Below are 22,572 nucleotides of genomic sequence, written 5' to 3' on the forward strand. Positions count from 1 at the left end.
TTTAGCAACAGACCATCTTTCCACAGTATGTCAGCACAATTTATTACATGCTTTTACACAACGCTAAACCAAATTTTATACAGTTAATCCTTGTTATTGAGCAGCGGCACTCGTACTCGGTCTTTACGCTCATACCCACGGAATGTGTTCGCTTTGGCCTAAAGAGAAAGGAAGAGGAAAAAGAAAAATCACTACCTCCTGCAGCTTACTGCTTTCCTTTTTTCAAACGCACCACTGCATTTTATTCCGAGTTATTGTCTCCAATAATAGAATAGTGGAATTTGGCAATGCTGAAAGATCTCACCAACAAAGGTAAGATGACACAAACAGCTACAACAGGTAAGACGTTTTCCCGTGGGGCTGCAGTACACCCACACGGGGTGGGGGGCTCTGTGTGTGTTTAATTCTGCTGGGGCCGTGTCCCAGCGCAGGGGCCAGAAACTGTTCTGGATGTTCCTGTGCCGAGGGGGCAGGGAGGCTCCGCGGGATGCAGGTTGCAGCCAGGCGTGCATCCTGACTCTGCCCCCAGAGCTTACCCCTGGCCAAGATCACAAATGCAGAGCTGCAGGGCTGCTGCGCTGTGGGGCAGTGGGGGGGTGCCTGCCCTCCCTGCTGCAGCTGGGGGGGCAGGACCTCGGGGTGCGGCAACCATCACCCCCCACGCTTTCAGAAGGGAATTAATGAAAGAGTTAGTTAGAAGATGGCCAGGGCCTTCCGTAAGGGTCACAGGAAATGTCTTTCCTGGTACAAACATCCTGCCTCATGGCTGTAGACCGGGAAACCCTTCTTTGGGAGCAGGGAGGGATGTTTTCGGTAAGGAGCGTGACATGATGTTTCAACAGCAAGAACTGCCACAACAAGCTGTGCCCGCCGCGGCCCCAGGGCTGCCTGCCGCACGCTCACACCCAACACAGCCTGCAGTTCTCTTGTAAACAGCAAGGAGAGATGCACAGTTTCTGTGCAACAAACAAGGCAAAAAGTACCGCACTACAGGACCCCCCCACCCCGAGGTTAACATCGTGAAAAAACATGACGAACTGTTTGCATTGAAAAGAGGCTGACTACCGAGCCTGGCTAGGCTACTGGCCTGCTTTTGAAAGAGTGGATGGATTAAAAAAGAAAAAAAAAAAAAAACCTGACGAATGTTACTTTGTCAAACTCCATTGTAATTGAAGTAACATTCTCCCTGCCCCAGCCAAAAGACCAATTACTGCTGAACCACGTCCGTGGAAAATGTTTAGCCACGTTTCCTCTTCCGTGCCAGGGAATACAACCCCACCAGAAGCTTCACTCAATCACACTAGCAGAGTTTTAAGGGGAGGAAAACAAAAAAAAACTCTCTTGCACGCTCCAGCAGGCCTCAGCTACAGAAAAGGCAAGTTGCTGCGTAGCTGTGCCGTGTCTGGGCAGCGCAGCAACCACTGCTACCTTTGGCTGTACCCTCAGAGAGGAGCTGCTGCCCCTTCGCCACAGGACTTTCATCCCACGGGATCTGCATTCGCAGGCCAGAGGGTCCCGGCTCGATGCCTGACCTCAGGTTAGCTGTGATGACCCTCTTCAGCCACTCAGTTTTAGCCTTTAAGCTAGCTGAATTCCGAAGTATCAGAACTAGTAAGCCTGAGCCACACGTTGCTAAAAACGGAACAGGACCAACAACAAAGGATGCACTTACCAAATCTGAGACCGTGCCACCGTCACTAGCAGTTTTCTTTTGCCTTTGGATGTTCATTCAGGAATAATTCAATGGCCCTGCACTCTGGGGAACAGTTTGAGAGAGACAGGCTCTGTTCAGTGACTTCTGTGTGTTACTGGTGGGTTTTTTTGCGCAAAGCCACACTATAGGGAATGTGGAAATCTACATTTAAGACGATCCTTTTGCACAGGGTGTTAACAGTAGCTTGACAAGCTGTGCCAAAGGATCTAAGGATCTGAGTCTTGGGGTTGTAAGATCCTCTTTACTTACGCAGCTGTGACCCCTCCTTAGCCATTGCAGCGACTGCATCCTCCTGGCTCTCAAAATGCACATCCGCTTCTCCTGTGGCCTCTCCGTGGCAGTTGTATTCTACCGTGATCCTTGTGGGCTTCAGCGGAGCAAAAAACTGAAAAGGAGGAAAACAAAGGAGAGTTTGGTGACAAACAACAGAACAGTAACGCACCCTATTACTGAGAAACTTGATGTTTTTACTCATAAACCCTGTCCAGCTATGGCGGAGTAGCAAAAGGCCCCGCTTCTCCATTGGGGTGAAGCCGAGGCACACCCATGGTATCTGTCCCACGGCGCGCAGCCTCCCACCCTCTGTAAGCTCCTGGCAGAGTAATTCTTGACAGGAATAAAAATCCTCACACAGCACACGTTATGTGCATGTAAAAGTCATTAAATGCAGGTACATTCGCTCTGTGACACTGTACACTATTAAAATGAAGTAAAATTGATACTAAAAAGATTCTGAAATTCATTTTTGTACAACTAGCTACTCTGAAATCTAGCTAAAATTATAATTTATACAAACATACTCAAGTCAAAGTGACGGATATTAAAACAGCCTAGCAAGCTTTAATCCATTCTTATTTATGGCGACGAGCGTTCACTGTTGTGCCCATGAGGCCACAGCTACCCTGGGGAGCTGGTTACCCTGTAACCATCAGCAAGCTCAAGTTTCCAAATGCATTCAGCCTGAAGCCGCGCCGCAGACACAGATAAATTAAAAATTTGATGTCGCTTCATCTGTGACAATTAATCAAGGGTTTGCATTGGTACTGACAAACAGATTTCATTCATAGTTTTACTGTTACTCACATTTATTATGTCTTGGGCACTAGCTTGGGTAGGAAAACCCCTCATGTGGACAAAGTGCAGTGGGGATGAGGTGTTCCCAGATTCTAAAATGTGCCCGGAGCTTTCCGTTCCTTCCCTGCACAATTCTGCGGTACGGAGGAAAAAAACATCATTAACGCTTGCAGTTATCACCGCCCTCACGTAAAAGCTGTAAACACTCAGGGTCATGCTCACAGCAGACGACCAGGGTAAAATGAAGAGGCCTCAAAGAACACGCACGACAACAGGGACTCACTATTTTCTCTTTCAGCATCGGAGCTTCCCGTGTCGCTCAGTCCCCTTTCTTCAGAAACGGATTCACGTTCTTTTCTCGCTTGGCGGTAGGTCACCATCTGCTTGTCATAAGGCACGTGCCTTTGCATTTGGTGCTTCCTACTTACGTACACTTCTATGTATCTAGAATTCAAAGGAAAGTATTACATGGCACACCTTGCACCTCCGCAAAGAACTTTCAGAAAGTACCTTCATGACATTCTCCTGTCTCAGCTCTGCTCACGTACTAGGAGTGAGAGCCATGGTACGGCACGCAATGGTTTTGAAGAATTAATTCATTGAAATTGCACAGTTAGGTTTATAAAGCCCTTTTCAACTTGCAGTGACAGCCACTCTCCTCTACAAACCCACATACCGTGAGACAGATTACCCGTTTCGTCTGGACAAAGTCTTATACAAAGTAGTTTTATACAGCCTTATACAAAGTTCTTGTAAAAGTAGTATCAACGGCTTACAAGGCAAAATTCTGTTTTGTCGCAGAAATACACATTTATTTCCTCTGAAAAATGTTTTCTATTTCTTTCAGTAGTATGCATCTCTTTTTGAGCAGCCCTGTACGTGAGGCTTTTTTCCCCTCATTGCATCTCTGCAAATTGCACTATTCCCATCTCTACAAACCTCAAATTAAAAAAAACACCCAACCCCAGAACAGGTAACTGAAACAGGTGGACACAGGATATGCACAAGGTCCTATTAAATACTTCAGTGGAGGCATAAGATTTTACATATTGCTACGAAATTAATGGGATAAAATGTGACAGGGTATCTGTGAAAGTTGTGGGTTTAATACACCAATATGTAATGCAACATTAAGGGACTCTAGCGAGATCCCACTTAGACTGCAGAAAGAAAAAAAACAACAGCGAACCCTTATTTGCAGGTTTATTCAAAGTATAACATTATAATGCCTTCTATTTCTATCTACCCGCCCCAGAACCTCTTAACTCAGAGCTGCCTGTGCTAATCTTTGAGGGAGCTGGCAACAGTACCAGCTGGGCCTCACAGCAATTTAACCAGCAGTGTTAAATTAGGCAATTTCCACAGCACTGAAGGAATAACGTGAGGAAGAAGAGAATATGGACATCCAAGGAGGCTTTCCTCCATTCCTAAGGAGAGCGGCTACAGTAAGGGAAGTAACCCCACGCTGACAGAGCTTACAGCTCAGCCCCCATGAACCCAGGCTCCGTACTGTGCACAGCTGAAGGCCATTTCTGGATAAAATTGATAACCTAGGAAGAATGAACGAGAGCAAGTTGTCAGCACTTTCGAAACCACTGGGGTTTCTTGGCTAATCACACAGAAAGAGAGGTATATGAGCTCGGGTAGGTGAGTCAGATCAGCTCCGCCTCGACTGTGACCAAGAAAAAATTAATGGCAGATTGAGAATTAATTAATCTCTGTTGGAGGGCAGGGAAGTCTGTCAGTTAATTCAATTATTGGGCACACCTACAGAGCAGCCATTTTCTTTTAATATAGGTGGGGGGACAAACACAAGGAAAGGTAGGCTAGGCACAGGAAATAAGAAAATAGAAAAAAGGAAATTGCTGCTGCCTAAGAGAACTGGTAAGGTTTGGAGAGGTCTTCTACTACCTGGTATTCAGAAAGAGAACTTAGTGGGTTATTAAAAAAAATCAAAACCCTCACCAGGTTAAAAGCAATCTTACTTTTTTTTTTTCCTGAGTGCAGCTCAAGATTCTGGGAAAAAGTGGTTTATGCCTCTGCTTGAGAGAGGCTCTTGTGAGAGAAGTGTGTGGCAGAGGGCTCAGAGCTCTGGCAGAAAATGGTTAAACATGGATTCCTGAGGAAGAAGCACTGCCCAGGTGGATGTGGTCCCCAGACACAGAAGACTCCATGGTGTCAGCCAGCAGTCAATGTTGGGAATGGATTCAAGCCAGAGGCGAGTGGTAAGTGGAGCGGACTGTACTCTCCGAATGGAGACACTGACCGTGCCTGGTACTGGGCTGAAGGAAAGAGTGAAGGTTGCCAAACTTGCGGACAGCACCAGGGAACCTGGTGGAAATTTGGCAGGGGCCAATGTCTGTAGGAGGCGCAGGATCCCCATGCACTTGTGACTGGGCAGGCGGTGTCTATCTAGTGTTCCCCGCTCTGAATGCTATCGCCCCATTTTTGTTGGGATGAGACTGCCTCCAGGAATACTTGAAAAGAACTGAGACTTTCTCTGAGAGGCCCCAAATTCCCTCAAGCTACGAGCGCTGAAGGTGCCTCTGCAGCGCACAAAAGCCTACAAAAGGCTTCACCTTCTTTCCTCCAGTTTTGTCAAGGTTCTAAAGAAAACATCCCCAGAGGAGGTAACGCTTAGGTTACACAGAGTATTTCAGAGGATGCCATTAAAAAAGAACTGTTTTAAGCCACAAAGTAACAGTCTGACACTGCTATGAGAAGGATTTAGCTGTGATTTCTACTGAAATTTGAATCTAAAGTCTGAGTTTTAGATCTTATGGGTAATAAAGGCAGAAGCTTCCTTAATAATAATGTGAGTATGGGATAGCCTAAGATTAGCTGTTTCACCTGGTAAGAAGCAAGCTCTAAGTCACACAGCATGCTTCATACCATGTTCTTCTGCCCTTGTGAACCCCAGTGAAGCACCTACCTATTTCCCATGTATTCCCTGTGTCGTAACAGGGCTTTAGCTGCCATTGCAGGAGCTGCGAACTGCACGAAAGCTTCTCCTGTTCTTCTTTCTCCCCGGTAAACGAAAGCTATGTCAGTTATTTCCAAACCTATGGAGGGGTGAGGAAAAAACGGCATTTACGTTGTCAGGAACTTGTGCCATAGCTCAAAGAGACGTTTCTTCCCTTACTCTTCTGGTTTTTGACAAGCTAATCAGTTAAATAGTTCTGAAACAACTGCTCATGCTGGCCTACATAACTTTGTTTAAACTTCTTCTAAAAACTCCAATTTATTTGCTTTGTTTAAGTTCATTTTCACAGAAAGCTTGATTGCCATTAATGAATCAACTCAAGGCTTCAAGTAACTAACAACGTAACAAGTGAATCCAAGTTCTAGACAATAAGGTCCAGAGCACAAATGTTCTTGAAATTTTCTCTTATTATGATGCTAATTTTTTCCCATCTCTTTAAAACCCAGGTCAAATTCACTGAACTTCAATTTTTGTGCTGCATACGTCTTTTTGGGGAGCCTGTAATCCAGTAAATAACTATATCTGGCATGATACAGAGTGCACGCTGGCCTGGGCTGCTACACTTTTTCTTTTTCCCCAGGAATACTTTTGCATACTACTTTGCATCTTATTGCTTTCTCATAGGGTCTCCCCAAGCTCCTGAAGAAATGAAATACTTGCTCCACAATGCTGCCCTAGTAATCTCATTGTGGTAACTCTGCTACTAGATGCCTTCAAACACACTGAACTACTGGTTATCGATTGAAAAATGTACTATCAGTGGCCTTTGCTTTCGGTATTATGGTGGTTATTATAAGCCTTAGTGTTATAGGACTCTGTGCATGCCTACCTGGAGTGGAAGAGTTGGGGGGAAGAACTGGTTTTGGTTTAGTCTACAACTTAAACTTTACCTAAGGAAATGTCAATTTATTTTGCAAAACCTAGAAAGGCTTTTTTACTAATGAATGCAGGCAGCAACCACCTGGATTGCTCTAGCACGGACTGTGGGACATGAGTGTGTGCACACATACTGTGCAATACTTGCTCAGCTAAGAACTGGTGCAGTTAACTTTTACAATTGTGAACAAGCCAGTAATAAAAAAAAAAAAATTGTAGTTAACAGTTTTAAGTGGCATACGTCATCTAACAGTCATGGTTATACAGCTGTGAATACCCACACTGTATTCCCTTGTACTGTAACTATCATACCGGCATTTTTGCCTGTCTTAACTTCGCAAAATTATGCACTGGTAGCAATCCACTTGCATGTAACAGGATCTAAGTTTCTCTCTTTCCTTCCCCTGGCCCCAAAAAAGAGCACTGCAAGTATTGATCCTAGGTTAGACCCGCAGAAAGTCAAAGATGCGAAGAAAAGCTTGCAGCCAGAAAGCTTTGGTTACTTCGAGCTGCAGGGGGCCATAAACTCCTTAGACTGTTTAAGGTGTTCTAAGGTGTTCAAGGCTGCACGTGCTTTTGCTTTCCTCACTTAGAGGAACAACAGCCTATCTAAGCATCAACTTGGAGAAGTAAACGCCTCATAACCGAAGAGCACAGGCTAGGTCGAGTTACCTGAGAAAAAATCCGCAATATCATCCTCAGTGGAGCTGAATGGAAGGCCTCTGAGTAGTACAACTCCATCATTTATGGCTTGTGATTCATCCCGCAGATTTTGTAGTAAGCCCTCTACATCGCTATCGTGTACTTCAAAAACTGCAAGGAATACAGGCACAAAACATGTTTTCCCCCATGGTACTCAGAAGGTGGCACTCTGCAGGCGTTCTTCAACGCAGCTTTTCCCCCCCGCAAAACTGCATGTTCCCTCCCCCACCCCATACTCTACGGTCCTGCAACGGTGCTCCTCGCTACACAAGCCACTTTGCTTTTCCTGTCCAGCCTAGGGAAGCTTTGGCTTAATGGTGCCTTGTTGGCTAATTTGCTGCTCCGTTACACATCCTGCACCTCTCCACACCAGCCCGCTTTATTATTCAAGCAGTTCTTACTCTTTTTATCCCGAGTTTTCTTCCAAACTAACTTCTGTCGTTTCAAACCCACCTTTCACGTAGCGTGGGCCCATATATCTCAGGTGCTTTTCCAAGGCTCTCTGGACATCTGCTTTTGACTCCAGCTCGATCAAGGCATCCCCCCTGCGTCTCCCATCCCTGTTTAAGAGGAAGTGTATGCCGTTCTCACCATTTCGAATTCTACAGCCTAGAAATCAAGGAACACACGATACAGAAACATACGCAACTGCATCAAACATGGGGGGTCTTAGAATTGCAGATGAAAACTGAATATGCTGCATAGAGCTATCCCACTCAGCAGTGCAAAATACTGTCTTGAAACAAAGAATAGGTAATGCCTATTTCTAACCTTAACTCTAACACACAATGCTTATCACAGATAAGAAACTGTTTTGCCATCCGTGAGCTTCCACAGCTGTATAACTGGATAATATATATTCTCGTATTGTTGGTAAACTTCATTGTTTGTGAGTTATTTGAAATCAAGAACAAATGCTACAGTCTTTCAGTCTTTATAGCTATACTCTGCCTGCTATATTTTCCTTTTCCCTAGAACTTCAAATTGACTTTATTTAGTTTCGCAGGTTATTAAACCATTTAAGAACTTGGATCTCATGGATGCATCATAATATTACAGTATGGAGGGATCAGCCCGGCCAAGGTATGCACAAGCCTATTAATTAGGATCAGAAAACAACACTGAAGTTCAAACTAATAAGTAAAAACCACTCCAGTTTGTTTCAAAGAGGGGAGTTGGGGAAAAAGCCAACCATAATGGTCTTGAAAGGAACTGGTTCGAATTGGATTGCCTTTACTGTGGAGACGTCGACTAAGAAGGGAAAGACGTGCTCAATTAAATATTAAATGCCATAAGGATGAGTTTCGACTCATTGTCCAGCAGTTTGTAAGTTACTTGTTTTATATGTGTAAATCACAAATAATTTTGCAGCAATATTAAAAACTCATCTTTCTCTGGCTAACGATCTGTAAGGTTTTTTTCTGTTAACTAATCATTAACTACTGGGTTCCATAACACCACACTTAACAGTTACGCAGGAAAATTAACTCCCATACTATCAAAAAAGCTAAGCACATCTTCTTCGGTGCACGAGAAGGGGAATCCTTGCGCCCTGATGAGAAAGACATTTTCATGCTCTGTCTTGGGTGACTCCTGTTCCTGCGCTGAGAGGTGACCTTCCTCGGATGGCACATCTGTAACCTGTCACCAAAAAAAACCCCAAATAAAAAACTGGAAGCGTGCAGCGTTCAGCAGGGGTACCCGGCCACGCTCAGCTTTTTAGGTACGTGCAGGGTAAGTGGGCCTTGTGCAGCGTGGGGGGTCGGGACAGGGAGCAGCAAGGGCGATGCAGCTGGGGCACATGGGGCACGCCGCAGCCGCCTCCCCGCTGCTGCGGGGTAAGGGCGCGGGGCCCTGCTGCCCCGGGGCTCGCCCTGCCGGCCGCCCTTCTCGCACGTGTCCTCCGGCCCCGCTGACGGGCCGCCGTCCCCGCAACGTACCAAGGCGGCGGGGGCTGCCCGACCCCCGCACAACGACGGCGGCGGCAGACCCCCCGGCTCCGTCCCGCGCAGCGGCCCGGCGCGGTCCCCTCCGCCTCCCCCGGCCGCGCGCCGCCGCCATTTTAAGGCCCCGTCCCCGCGCGCCCCTACCTGGCTGTAGCTGCGGAGGGCAGCGCAGAGCGGAGCGGGAGCCCGCGGGGCGCCCAGCCCCGGCCCGAGGGCGGCGGCGGCGCTGGGGAGCCTGCGGGCGGGCGGCGGGCGCAGCCAGGGCGGCACGGGCGGCCGGCGGCCGAGCAGCAGAGCGGCCAGGCCGCGGCGCGCTGCGGCGGCGGCGGCCATGGGCGACGGGCGGGGGCGCGGGGGCTCCGCCTCCCCTTCCCAGGAGGCGCCGGCGGTGGCGGGCGGAGCGGGATGCCCCCTCCCCGGTAACCGGCTGCCGCGCACCCCGCTCCGCTTCTCGGCCGCCTGAGGGGCCCTTGGGAGTGAGCGGGCGGAGGGGCCGGGGGTCGGGGCGTGCCTCACCCCTCTGTCCAGGCGGCGGCTGCTGTTTCCCGACTCGGAGGGCTCCAGGCGCGAAAGAAGGAGGCGAACCGATGCCCCCAGCGAGGGGGGAGCCGGCCGGGAGAGCAGCGGGGTGGTCTCCTGTCCTGTTGTGCCGAGCAGAGGGCGTTCAGGCTCTGCAGGAGACGGGTTGTGAATGAAACGCGTGTTAGCTGAGGCAGCGTTGAACAGAGAAGCCTGGTTCAGGGATTCACAAGTTATTACTGGCTTAGGCGCATTTGGAGTTTCCATCACCACTGTATTTTTTTTATCAAACAAAACGGGAAGGAAGACAACCCCACAGGGTATCTACAAGGTACAGTTTTAAGTCAGACTTAAGCACGACAACCCTTTTACACCCCTCCCCTGTAGACTGTTATAAGAAAGATGATTTTCTCCCCTTCGCTCCCATCCTAGCTTGACAGTCTTGCGTACTAGAGGCAGTACTGGCTGAACCTGTTTGCGAGCAACACACGACTTTCAGACGATCTGGAAAAACCGCTGTTATTGCTGCATCTGCCTAAGGGATAAGGCGGAAAGAGCCGGCACCGGCTTCTAAGTGCACACATGCGGAAGGTAGGTCATGCTGAACCCAGAAGAAGAATTTTTGTGATGAAGCAAGATGAGCAGGAAGAGAAAAGACAAGCCGAAAACAAACTCAACAGTGGAGGAAGCCGAGGGAGAGTGGAGGCTCAGATCCAGGGTATGTAGGCAGGTATCCGAGCGGTTCTTCAGAAAGAGGACGTGCCAGGCCTTCTGGCATGTGGACCCCAGCATGAGGAAGATGGTGACAGCCACGACAGGGAAGATTTTCCTCTTCTGTCCGGCATCCCGTAGTTCTAGTCTTGGGATCGCCAAGTAAGAGTTGCGATCTCAAGCCATTGCTAACTATCCCTCAAAATACGGTCTTGGGTTTTTCAACAGAAGTCTTTCAGCTTGTAGTACTGCCAACCCATTAATTTCTCAGAAGCCTTGAATGTTTCTTATCACTGTTTTGAAAAGGTTAACAAACTATTTTAGGTCATCTCGTTGTTGCTGGCTTTTGCTTTTATAAACTATTTCTTGTAACAAACTTTCATATGACAGACTATTATCTTGATAATAGCACAGTCTCTTGACAATAGCACTCTCAACTCTTTTGAATTTTCAAGGTAAATCACGTATTATACACATTTTCAAAGGAATGTTGACCTCGGTGCTCAAGTGGCTCACATTCCAGTTTTTCACGGTCTACATGTCAGGTTTCTCTTCAAAGCCTTCTTTAAATAAGCAAGCAAATTTTATAGGAGCAAAAAATTAAGATAACTATAGGAATTCATCTTGAATACTTATCTTTATCTAGATTGGCTTTAAGTTTAATTGAATAAGCAGATCCCTGAATCTTACGGACCAACGGAATGTTACGTGCATTCCTCTTGTGAACGAAGCAGAGCGCAAGGGAGAGTCTCTTTAAGAGATGCACGTCTTCCACCCATTTTTCCTTCAATATATTTGCTTCCCAAGTACAGTAAAAACTATCCCACTGCTGTTTGTCTCATAGGTTGTCAGTGTGTGCGGATTACCTTTAGAGGGCACCATTTTGTTGGGCATCTGTTGGCACTGAAGTTTTCCAGGAATCTCAGAGCTTTCTTAGCAAATGTGAGGGATCCAAGCCTCTGCACCTATGATCAGAAAAAAAAAATCATCCTAGGACAATAGAATTTGCATTTATTCACTCGACGGAACTGATGTTGAATGAAGTCTAGTTATGAGAGGAAATCTGTTACCGTAAGTAAAAATAAAAATACTCGTGAGATGCCCCTCCATACTGCTGTTGACCAAGAAGTTAGATTTATCTACCTTGGAAGACGCCTTTTTCAATACCTAATGTTAAACAACTTATTGTTAAGAATAATTAATACCAGCTATTGTTTAATTTGATCAGAGGAAAAAAAAAATCTTCTGAGTTGATACTAAAACAAATGCTTATCTTATATTGGGAAACATTCCTTATCCCTCTGTGTAATCTGTCATCAAGAAAAATTAACTGTATATTCTGTTGTGGTGTTTTGCAGAATTATTCATTTAGCTTGAAGTTACTCGAGCAGTGGGGCTTCCAACATTTTCTATGAAAGATGGGCCTGTTTTACAATTGCTCATCTGCAACTGTCTTGGCATTCAGTAGGAGATAGCGTGCTTAGCCTGAGCGAGCCCACCAACTCTGGATAACAGAAAGGAGAGCATAGTTTGCATGGATAAATTTCAGTAGCGTGAACCCCTTGCAGACGGTGTCCATACCATAAACACTGTTGACATTTGTGGAGCAGGTCCTCCACACGTAATTTATTTCTGAGACATTATTACTGAAGTGTATGAACATTGTAGCAGGAATGACACATACCTGAGCACTACAACAGCGCTGAAGGCAACAGAGGGACGAATTTATTATTCTCTCTACAGTCCAGCAGTAACAAGGCTGCTGAGTTGTACTCGGCTCCAGAATTATGGTGACTCTCGGGACCACTGTATAACAACCTCACAGTTGCTGTAATTTCTTCATGCGTTGCATTTTCTTTAGAGAATAATTACCAAGTACCTACCACAGGTTCGATCTGATATTTATACTTAAATGCTTCACTACATTTATATCATTAGTCTTCTAGGTATTGCTTGTTCACAAATCAAATCCCCTACCTTAATTTACAAACAAGTACCCAATTATAAAAATGATGGATGCTATCGGTTTAATATAGAATGTGGGGAGAATGTTTACAGAGCTTAGTATTTACATGCTGTATTATTTACATTTCAAAACAAAATTTTGTTTCCTTTTTTTGTATTCCCGATAACATACATATTAAGTATTGTGATCTTAATTTTTGAACTTTTTTCAGCTGGAATGTTCTGTGTTTACCGAGCTGTGCTGCAAAAGCTGGAAACTTCAGTTCAGCACCAAAGCACTTTGTCAGCTTGAGGGCCCTTTCAGAGTAATTCTTTAAGCTCCACAGTATAATGGATAAACCAAAATGACAGATGTGAGGCCGCGGGTGCATTCGCTCTGCCCTTCCTGGAGCAACGGAGCAGTTCGACTCTTACGTAAGGCTGCAGCACGCTGCCAGTCCCTTGTATCGGCAGTGTCTGAGCGAGCACTTCATGTGACCCTTAGCCATCCCGAATAGACCAATATTAATGCGAGACATAAAATGTACACATTACGTAACCATTTCTCCTGACAGCCACTCAGGCCAAGTGTTTCCTACTGACTGCTGCAGTAACAGACATTTAATTTTAACTTGCCGCTAAAATAAAACATTCTGTGGGTAGAAGGAAGCGTATGGGTGGGAACAGAGAACGGAGGTTATGCGTGTCCCAACATGAATGTGCCAGAAAGATCAGCAGTATTTTTTTGAGTTTGACAGCGTCTGTTTAAAAGTGCCCCGAGACCCTTTTCATGCCTGCTTTTACTAATACAGCCAAAAGGAAAATTGCAAATGTCATTAAGTGCTTTTTAATTATGCCTTTGCTGCCCAGTGAGACACTTGATTTTAAAAGTGTCCTAAAAAGAGCAGTGTAATTTTAATTTACTTAGAAATGCACTGACCTGGCATTCTGACTTGCTCTGAAGGACAGAGCCAGAAAAGTAGAAAATGCAGTTTCAGCATTTAAAAACATGAGAGAAGCAGACGACTGTCAATGTTGCCACGTAAGGCATTATAGCTGAACCCCCCTTACAGAAACTTAATGCTGTGCGGGATTGTAGCATCTTTCGATGCACTGAATTTGCCTGATAACGAATCTGAAAGTCATCGGTTTTTCCTCTGGCCTACCTGCAGCACCATGAGCTTTATGTGGTTGCCAGGGCTCGCGGAATCCCCTTGGGGCAGGAGGGAATCGTTCGGGGTCGTGCTGCCTGTCCCGTCCCCTCTCCAAATCCAGCTGGCTTCTTACTGACCTAAATGGAGGCAGATTTTCACGTAAAATTACACCCTGGGATTGTAATTTCTGCTATAAAGAGGTGGCACTTGATTGTGGCTAAGTTTACAGTGGACTGTCTGGTCCTTGTTTGATATCAATATAATATTTTATTTTGAAGCATTCTGGATGTTGCTGTCTATCTTTGTTTCTCCAGGAACATATAAACTGACCGAGACAAACCCAAAAATTAAGAGCATCGTTCCTGGTTTGGAAGAGGAGGTAGGGATTCCCAGAGCACAGTTCCCAGACCCCAAAAACACAGCCTGCGGCTGTCATCTGGTGTCGAATGAGCGGCCGGACATCTTTTGCAATGCACCGCGCACCCTCAGTTTGCGCTTCATAGAACAGCCCTCTTGCCGGGGAAGAACACGCTGTGTGATAATTGTTGCCAGCAAAGATGCGATTGTGCTCATTTGAAAATATATGCTGCTATTAAACTCTGACTATGCGGTACATTAAATTTCCACAAATGGGAGGACATGCAGTTTTTAACCACGCTCACACAGAGTGAGGTGGTTCAGGGCAGAGGTCAGGTGAAGGACTTGCCAAGGGTTTGTAAGAAAAACTGGTTTTTTTTGACCTCAGTAGTTTGCGCTGCCCATATCTTCACTTCTGAGGTGTGTCCTTTCTTTAGCTGGCTGCTGGCCCCAGTCAGCTGAGTTTAAAACTGCTCACAAATCAAACATTTGTGTTGAAATATTAGAAGCCACTTTGACACATTTCTTTTAAAAAGGGTCAGACTGTTGAGTGAGGAGGGCAGAAATGCTGAAGTTAAGATCTCCCTATTCTTTTCACGACCGTGGTGGTTATCCGTAGGTTGGGTACCTGAACCCCTTTGTCGTGCACCTGAAGAATGAGGACAGACCACCTAAGGAAGCCTGGATGGCATAAATAATAAAATTGTAGTGCCTTTTGAGTCCCTGGCATGACACGCCAAAGCAAAGTGAACTGCCCTGTTCCGGTACCCCGCGGGCTTGCTCCGCAGGAGGCAGTTTGGGGTAGAAGAGGGATGCATCATTGCTCAGGCACTTTGCATGGTTCCCCTGCGACATTTGGTAGGTAACCACGGGGATTTCACTGCCAGGACTACCTAAAGGCTGTCAGAGGCATTTATGTTATGCCCGTGCTTAAGTATTGCCCAGTGACAGCTGGGACACCGCGGCCCGCAGCGGTGCAGAGGTTTACCCGAGGAGGCCGTGCCCTGCTCCCTGTTCCCTTTGGGTCACCCAGGGCTGGGGGAAATGCTTCCAGGGAGCCCTGTGCTGCCCCTGGGGCTAGGCCGCTGCCGCTGGGTGCAGATGGGGGTGTCTGGGGGGAGAGGGGCATATTTGGAGGGACAGGGGGATGCCGGTTTCAAGGGTGTCTGAGGGACCAGGGGGTCTTAAAGGGGGGACTCGGAGATATCCGAGGGGGAGAGGGGTGCCTGGGGACGGGCGACTGCCGGCTGCGGCCCTGAGGGGACGTCCTGGCCGCCGGGACTGCTGGGGGCGATGGCGGCCGGGCGGGCCGCGGGTGGTGGCGGCGGCGGGAGGCGGCAGGCCGTGTCCCCGCCCCGCGGCGCTCTTCCCGCACACGCCCGCCCTGCGCCGCCGCTGCCATTGGGAGCCGAGCAGCGCCGAGCCGAGCCGAGCCGCGCCGAGCCCAGGCAGCCGCCGGTCCCGCTCCGCCGCCATCGCCATGAGCTTCTTGTTGTGAGTAACCGCGGCGTGAGGGGAGGAGGCTGCCCCTGCTCCGGCCGTCTCTCCTGTCTGAGGAGGGTCCCTTCCTCCTCCTCCTCCTCCTCTCCCCCGTCCCGCCGGGCAGGGCAGCTCGCCTTGGGGAGGCGGCCGCCGCCCGCCACCCTTCCCCGCCGCCCTGAGGGAACGGGGCGGCCGCTCCCCGCCGGCATGGCGCCCCTTTCCGCACCTCTCCTCTCCGTCCCGCCCCGGCGGTGGAGCAGCGCCCTGCCCGCTCTTTCCCTTTGTGCCCCGGTCCCCCGGGGGGCCCCGGCCGCGCTAACGGCTGTAACGGCCGCCCCCCTCAGCCGCGGGAGCTGGGAGTTAACGGCCGCTCGGGGCCGGCCGGCGCCTCCGCGCCGCGAGGGCGTTTGGAGGGCGGCAGTTGGCCGTGGGAGTGGGGTTTCGACCCTCCTTACGGGCCGAACGGCGGGGACGTGAATTTAAAAAGGAGCCACGCGGGGCGAGTAGATCCGCGCGAGGCTTTTAATTGGGGTTCGGGGGAGACCTTCCCGGTGAGCGCTGTCTTGCCAGCCGAAAGGGGTATCGCCGGAAAGGCGAGAGCAGCCTTGAGGGGAAAAACACCGATCTGCTGGAGTCTCCCTTTTTTTTAATGATGTTTTTTTCACTCATAGCAAGGACGGTATGGGCAGAAGTTGCTGCCGGTAGCGTTATCTGCGATAGATAAGTTAAAAGTGGATGGCATTGACGCAGGTTTGGTGAGCAGCAGCCTGTAAAAGTTAATCCCAGGCTCAGGTAATGGTTGCGCAGATGACTGACGGCGATCTGGTACGAACACGGCGAGCAGGCGAGCGAGGGATCGCTGGCAGGATGCACGTTGCTAATGAGAAGGCAATTGTTTACTGCGGCATAAAAAAGCTCCCTTAGGAATCGGTGGCAATTTAGGTGTGTGCAAAACCTTACATTTTGCAATTTTGCTTCGTAGACAACAACTGAATGAACTTTGGTCCCTCCCCTTGGGAACAAAGACGAGGTACTTCTGACAATTAACATAAACCGGTTGAGTGACCTATTAATTAAAGTGAAGATGTGCTCTAGGGAAAGAAGGGAAATCCAAGCAGCTGAAAAAGGCGCCCTTGCAGAGCCAAGCTCCATTAAGGCCTTCCCCCCGCTGAGTGTTCTTACGCGTTCAGAGTTACGTGGCGAGCAGTTAGTGGGACCGTTGCCATAATATCTGACAGTTGTTAAAGGCTTATATTGATAACCAACAGATGTATATGCAGCCTGCTTGCAGAGAAGATACTTTATCTTGGGAACTGGAGTGTTCTCTTAAGTTGTGTTCTCATGGCGACAAGTAGCACCGACGCTGGCTTCCTTCTAAATTCCTCCATTGCATTTATCTTTTAACTCTGCCATACCAAACCAGCTTGCCTGTCACTGCGCTTGTGCTGCCTTACCTCAAGAGAGATTTTGAAAGACACCTATCAGCTGCAGGGTGGGAGCTGCAAATGGGAGGTGGGTACAAATGACTGTCCGTGGATTCAGGCACGGTGCTCCTAATGAGAAGCCCAGCTGTCCCTCTCCTTCATAATTCTCAGCTGCTGCAATGGAGAAGGGGGGACAGGGTTTTCTAGTACGGTGGTGTCCTGGGTGTCTGGTTTGCAAATTAGAGAGCCTCCCTCTCCGTGGCATTTGGCTAACTGGTAACGGAAAAGCATGAAACCCTCCACCCTCTGTCACAGGCAATAATGAGATGCTTGTTTCTTTTTCCAGACCCTTCTGAAACCTAGGAAAGCAAACCTTTACCCGCACCTCCATTGTTTCAAGTGGTCCTGCTGGATGAAATAGAGAAAGGGACACTGAGGTTATTGCATGGCAAAGCTAGAAACGTTGGCAAAGCTGTCTCAGCTGTTGGTGGCAGAGTGTTGTAGATGACACCGAATTTGCTCATCTGCAGTATAGCAATGGATTTTAAAAAAATAATTTTAAAATATGCCTGGTAGGCCTCAGGGAGACCAGGGAAACTTTTTATGTTACTGGCAAGTAGTTAGTTTTGTGGTTTTTTTTTTTTTTTAAAGTATCCAGAAGGTTAGCATCACCTTTTGTCAAACTTGAATTTTATGTTAACTTGATAGAGTTATTCAAAGATAGTCGTTGGATATCTTTACACTTACATAGATTTAGTAGTACAAACTTGTATTTTGAGTTGCACTCCCCCACTTTTTCGCAGTACTTTTTACTTAGTTTTTCATAGTACTTTTTCAGCCCCTTTTTCACCGAGAGTTTCCTTGGTATGGAGGTAGCAAAGCTGATTGTTTTATCAGTGCTGTTGTCTCTGCATCAGTCAGTGATACTGTTGTCTTTTTGCGCCCTGACTCACAATTTTGAACTCGCAATAAAGATGCGGCAGACGAAGATTGTCCTTGTGCGCTTAGATTAGAAACGTTTTCTAAATTGCAGTGAACCTGTCAAGCAGGTTTATCGTCAGTAACTTGGCTGTAGTTTGTCAGTTTGACACTCAAGTATGGTATCAAAAGCCGTGTTCTGCTTGCAGACTTGCTTGTTGTCAAATAACAGGGCGATTGTGCTTGGATAACACAGGGTGCTTGGGGCCTCCCTCGCGGGCCGGTTGCACGGTCCTTGTCCGCTGACAAATCCATTGCTATTCTTCGCTGTTGCTAGGGCCAGTGACATATAAAGCTACGTGGTGGTGGGGGAAATCAAGAGAAACCATTGTGTTCTCTCGTTATGGGTAACGTTATAAAAAGACTGTCTTGTGAGACAAGTCACTGAATTAATACAACTCGGTTTTGACAGCAATTGTTATTTTCAGCGCCACTATTTTCTGTTTCTGATCTGTTTTTTCCTTTCTGAAAAGACTTTATAAACCTCTCCAATAGCTGAATAGGTTATCCTGACTCTTAAAAAAAAAAAAATTAAAAATGGCAATTGGACTAGAAAATATCTTCAGTTGCAAAAAAATTCAGCTTGGTAAGTTCTCTCTAAAAGGAAATTACAGCATAGTTGCAGGTACTTCAGCTTACATCACCAAGGAAAAAAATTAAAGATAGTTCTGGTAGGCGTGCCATATGGTAACATGGTTGTGTTATCCTACGCTGGCAAAACTTACGTAAAAAAGAAGCTGGATGAAAACCATTTATTTTTAAAAGCAAGAGGTTCAGTTTTATTATTTGAATTGTGAAATTGTCTTTGCTTAAAAAAAAAAAAAAAGTGCCATCTATGTATTAGTAAATCCCTCTCAGAAAATTCCAGCATATAGTTTTTTAAAATGGGATTCATGTAAGTAGTTGTAACTGATGAGACTGAAAGAGTTGGAGCTGATGGAAACAGCAAGTCAGAGTGAGGACAAGTAGCTGTTGGTTGCGACGCATGCATTTATGAATCAATGCAAAGTTGACTTGCAAACCAAACTGGGGGAAAGATGTGCTCTTCCTTCTCTGTTTTGTTACACAGCACAGCGGAGCCTAGCAGCTTCTTCTGATGGTGCGTGTGGGTTAATTTTTTTTTTTTTAAATGTAATTAAAATCATAGTTTGTGTGTATATGTATGTGCAGAAGGTGCAGTGGGACATTACTTTTTTTTCCTTACGTCTCTTGCAGAGTAATACCAAAATCAGAGCTGTTGTGTTTGTTTCCAGATTGACAAGCATTGTGGCCTTCCTGATTTCCCAGACTGCTCCTGCTCTTGAAGAAGGTCATGGTTATTTGTTGTTTCCCCTTCCTCAGCTTTTCTTAGATGCTGAGTTGCTGCTCCTTACCAAATGAAAGCAGTTTCTAAAGTGGGCAGTGTTTTTCAGCTTACTCTAGCTGGAGAGCAACCGAGTGCTTCATGAGTCCTCCTTCTGTAGTTAAAAGTCGGAGAAGTGGTATTTATTTCTGCTTTATCAAGGAGTCCCACAGAAGACTGTTAGGCACTTCTAAACTGGAATTTCGGTCATTGAAAATCAACGTGTAGGCATTTACAAACTGTTAGAAATGGGAAATACATTGAACATTCAGCTGTTTTTCTCCCTGTATTTTAATGTACTGGTTTTCTTCAGTTTTAGCTTGATTAGTGTAATACTACCGTGCAGGCTGTGTTCCTAGAGCAGAGATCAAGGTAGAGGCTCTTGATGCATGAATGTGTTACCGCAAAATCTGTTGTTCAACTAGTACCATTAGTGATGCATTCAGTTATTTTTTTCTCCCCCCCCCCCCCCCCCCCCTTTAATTTTTGAAAGAGTACAGGGAATGAAAACTCTCTTGAGTTTGCCTGTGAGTAAATTGGAGAGAGAACTGCAAAGTTATTGCCAACTTTTTAATGAATTTTTTTGTTTGTTTTTTTTTTTATGTCTTGGTAACTTAGAATTTTGAGGAAAGCAAAAGGATTCCTTAGAGGTAGAGTTTATATGGAACCAGCTCTGACAACTTCCCAGAAAGTAAAATGGTTTTTTTTTCTCTTTTCCTTTTTTTTGTTAAGCTGCTTATAGCTTTCATCGTAGTGTTAGGTTAATGGTTGGACTCAATGATCTTAAGTGTCTTTTCCAACCTAAATGATTCTATCATTAGTTGAATTATTGGCTGTAGAAATATATACTTTTACCTGAAATTTGTGTTGAATGTTGTTGAAGCACGTCACTTCACTTGTAGTGTTAACTCTGCGTTTAATTCCTGTTTTGAAATGCCTGCTGTCAGAAGATTTGCCCCTTGGCTGGCAGCTGGTCTCGCTTTCAAGGAAGGGAGAGCCAAGAACAGAAAGCTTCCTGAAAGCACGACAATGAAAAACTTACACGGAGGTGTTCATGTTGCCCCTTGTGCTGGCTGTGGTACAATTCATTTTACAATTCTCGAACTCTCTTGAAGAAGGCCTTTTAAAGTGCATGTCACTCTGCTTCCCTCCTCATTTATCTTCCCCGAAGACCCCAAAACAGTTTGTTACGGTGCAGTCTGCTGATAGGGTTAAGGTCAGTGAGGCACTTCTCATCCTTCTAATGAGCTGGTTGAAGAAGCTAAACCAGCAGAAAACTATTAATTCCTTTAATTAGTTTCTTGCTAATTTAGTAACTTGGTGTCATTGTGTAGTGATAGGAGGGATGGTGTCAGAATAATGGAGGCAGCAGGAGCGTCTGGATGTGGCAAAAGACAGGGAGGAGGCTGCTTCCTTTTTCTGTGCAAACTGGCAATGGAATAAGGTTAGCTGTGTCGCCAACCCTGTTCTTCAGACTTCATTCGGCTTTCTGTGTGTGTCACTACCTGTTTAGGTAGTTGAGTTCTTGCCATATCAGTGACTTTGTTCTTTCTTGATGAGTTGGATGAAATGTCTGCTTGTCGCGGTAAGCTAGCGTACACTTTCAAAAAGTAGCTGAAAAAATTTGCGTACGATGAAATGGAAATAAGTTGTAGCCAGCAATGCGTGAGTGCTGCTGCCTTGTCAGTACGGTTGGAGGTACTGGCTGCGAAGCTGAGTTTACGCTGCCTTCTTATTTCAGAAAGAGGAAGTCTGCCTGGGAATAACAGAGCTGTGCAGAGCAGTTCAGGCTACAAGATGTCTGAGCTTGGAATGGCTTTTGAAAAAAAAAAACTTTTGCTGCTAATACTCTGTTTTGGGGAACATGTAATTGATGAAGTGAGCGATTGGCACTTGTAAATGTTCTTACATGCTTCCTTCTCAGTATAGAAGCATTAGTTTGGAATGAAAAAAACCCCCAACCATACGGAGAAAGGCATTGTTCAGTGTGAAAGTTGTGTTTATTACATCGCAGTGATGTCTGGTCTTAACTGCTTCCTAATTGTTTGCTTTTATGCCACAATTGTTTTCCCTTGTTTGTCCTTCTCTCTTTGTGTTTGCAATGTAAGTGAACCTATGCAATTAGCTATTTACATTTGTCAGACGGGAATAGTGGTGGAACAAGGACCACTTTGAGGGGAGGATTTGTGCATGGTGTGAAGTGTCTCGGTTTTTAATCTTGAAAAGGTGTCAAAAGCATTTGATAATTTTCTGTCAAGTCTTTGGATTTAGGACCTCTTCGTGGCAACAGACAACCATGGTAAGGACAGCCCAAGGGTCACAGTTGCATCTTACATTGTACGTGTCCTAAGACATAGGTAGTCTTTTCTTATCTTGTTTGAAAAAGGGAGAAATATTAGAAGCATTTGTCCAGCGAAGGGTGGCTGAAGAGTTGCAAGTGTGGTAATAGGTTTTCGTGCCCAAGGCTGACAGAATGAAGCTGCTTGTTTTTCTTACTTCTTAGAGAAGTAAATAGCTGCATTTAATTATGCCACTTTAAGTCTTCCACAGTAAGCACTAAGAAAGATATTGCTGCCAAAGCTATCAATAAGCCTTTGACTCACAAATCAACCTAAAGGGCAGGATATGCTTTGCCATGCTTTTAGCGTTTGTAAACTAAGCCACCTCCTATTAGAGTTGAGCTACAATGAACTTGCTGTTTGGTTTTTGTCCTTTTTTTTTTTTTTTTTTTTAAAGTACACAGAGAGGGAGATTGTGGGTTATATATTCAAATGCTGTAGAATCTGTTTTCAGCTATAACTGAATATAGCTTAATTGCCTTTCACAGACTTTTGAAAATTTTTCTAGCCTGTAAATTCCATGATGTGGGATTATCAGGATCCAGTGCTTTGCTTTGTCATCTCTGTGCGCGTTGCTTTTTTAAACATGGCATTTCCTTTCCTTTCACTTTCATAGTACTTCTGTGGCACTAGCGTAACGTTGGCTGTCAGTATTGTAACTTCACCTGCTGCGTCATTTGTGAACGTTACTGAAGAGAGATTGTGGTGGACGTATTTGTACTAGTGTGAAGGACCATGCTGTGCCGTAGGAAGGTCAACATAGGTGAATGAAGCTGAAAGCGTTTGGGAGGAAAAACTGGAGAAGTCCTTTTTGGAGTCTCTACAAGACAACTAAGGGGAAGAAAATTATTTTTCTTGAAGTTTTCAGGGGGCTCTGTTCCAGAGGAAGACGTTTGTTACATTTACCTCTGCTGGAAGGAAATACACTGAATTTTAAAATTGAGCAGGGTGCTATAAGTTTCCCTCCAGAGTTACAGTACATTTTGACTAGGTTTTCTAAAACCATGTGTGTGCAGCTTTTCTGGAT

The 22,572-nt window shown here is 46.1% G+C and overlaps 2 protein-coding genes across 2 annotated transcripts in view; one reads left to right on the plus strand and one right to left on the minus strand.

Moving 5' to 3' along the window:
* Positions 1–17: 17 nt before the first annotated feature.
* GRSF1 (G-rich RNA sequence binding factor 1) lies at positions 18–9,628 on the minus strand. The gene is made up of 10 exons (XM_075150405.1): positions 9,440–9,628; positions 8,846–8,990; positions 7,803–7,958; positions 7,320–7,460; positions 5,721–5,850; positions 3,072–3,232; positions 2,798–2,922; positions 1,964–2,099; positions 1,673–1,756; positions 18–158 (listed from the first exon to the last, which is right to left on the minus strand). The coding sequence occupies exons 1-9, from the start codon at positions 9,626–9,628 to the stop codon at positions 1,698–1,700; spliced, it is 1,242 nt and encodes a 413-aa protein (XP_075006506.1). The 3' UTR covers positions 18–158; positions 1,673–1,697.
* A 5,746-nt stretch (positions 9,629–15,374) lies between these two features.
* Positions 15,375–22,572, plus strand: part of MOB1B (MOB kinase activator 1B) — a 44,368-nt gene continuing 37,170 nt past the window's right edge. The window contains exon 1 of the mRNA XM_075150409.1: positions 15,375–15,474. Coding sequence (XP_075006510.1) covers positions 15,461–15,474 — 14 coding nt within the window. The 5' untranslated portion in view covers positions 15,375–15,460. The remainder of the gene's footprint in view (positions 15,475–22,572) is intronic.

Source organism: Calonectris borealis, chromosome 4 (assembly GCF_964195595.1).
Source record: "Calonectris borealis chromosome 4, bCalBor7.hap1.2, whole genome shotgun sequence".
In the NCBI taxonomy this organism is placed as follows: domain Eukaryota; kingdom Metazoa; phylum Chordata; class Aves; order Procellariiformes; family Procellariidae; genus Calonectris; species Calonectris borealis.

Excerpts from the sequence above, each read along its gene's own strand:
- GRSF1 (XM_075150405.1), bottom strand. The coding sequence starts at position 9,628 with ATGGCCGCCGCCGCCGCAGCGCGCCGCGGCCTGGCCGCTCTGCTGCTC. Across the intron at positions 5,851-7,319 it reads TATTGCGGATTTTTTCTCAG|GTTTGGAAATAACTGACATA; the intron begins GTAACTCGACCT and ends ACCCCTCCATAG. Across the intron at positions 3,233-5,720 it reads AGGGAATACATGGGAAATAG|ATACATAGAAGTGTACGTAA; the intron begins GTAGGTGCTTCA and ends TTTGAATTCTAG.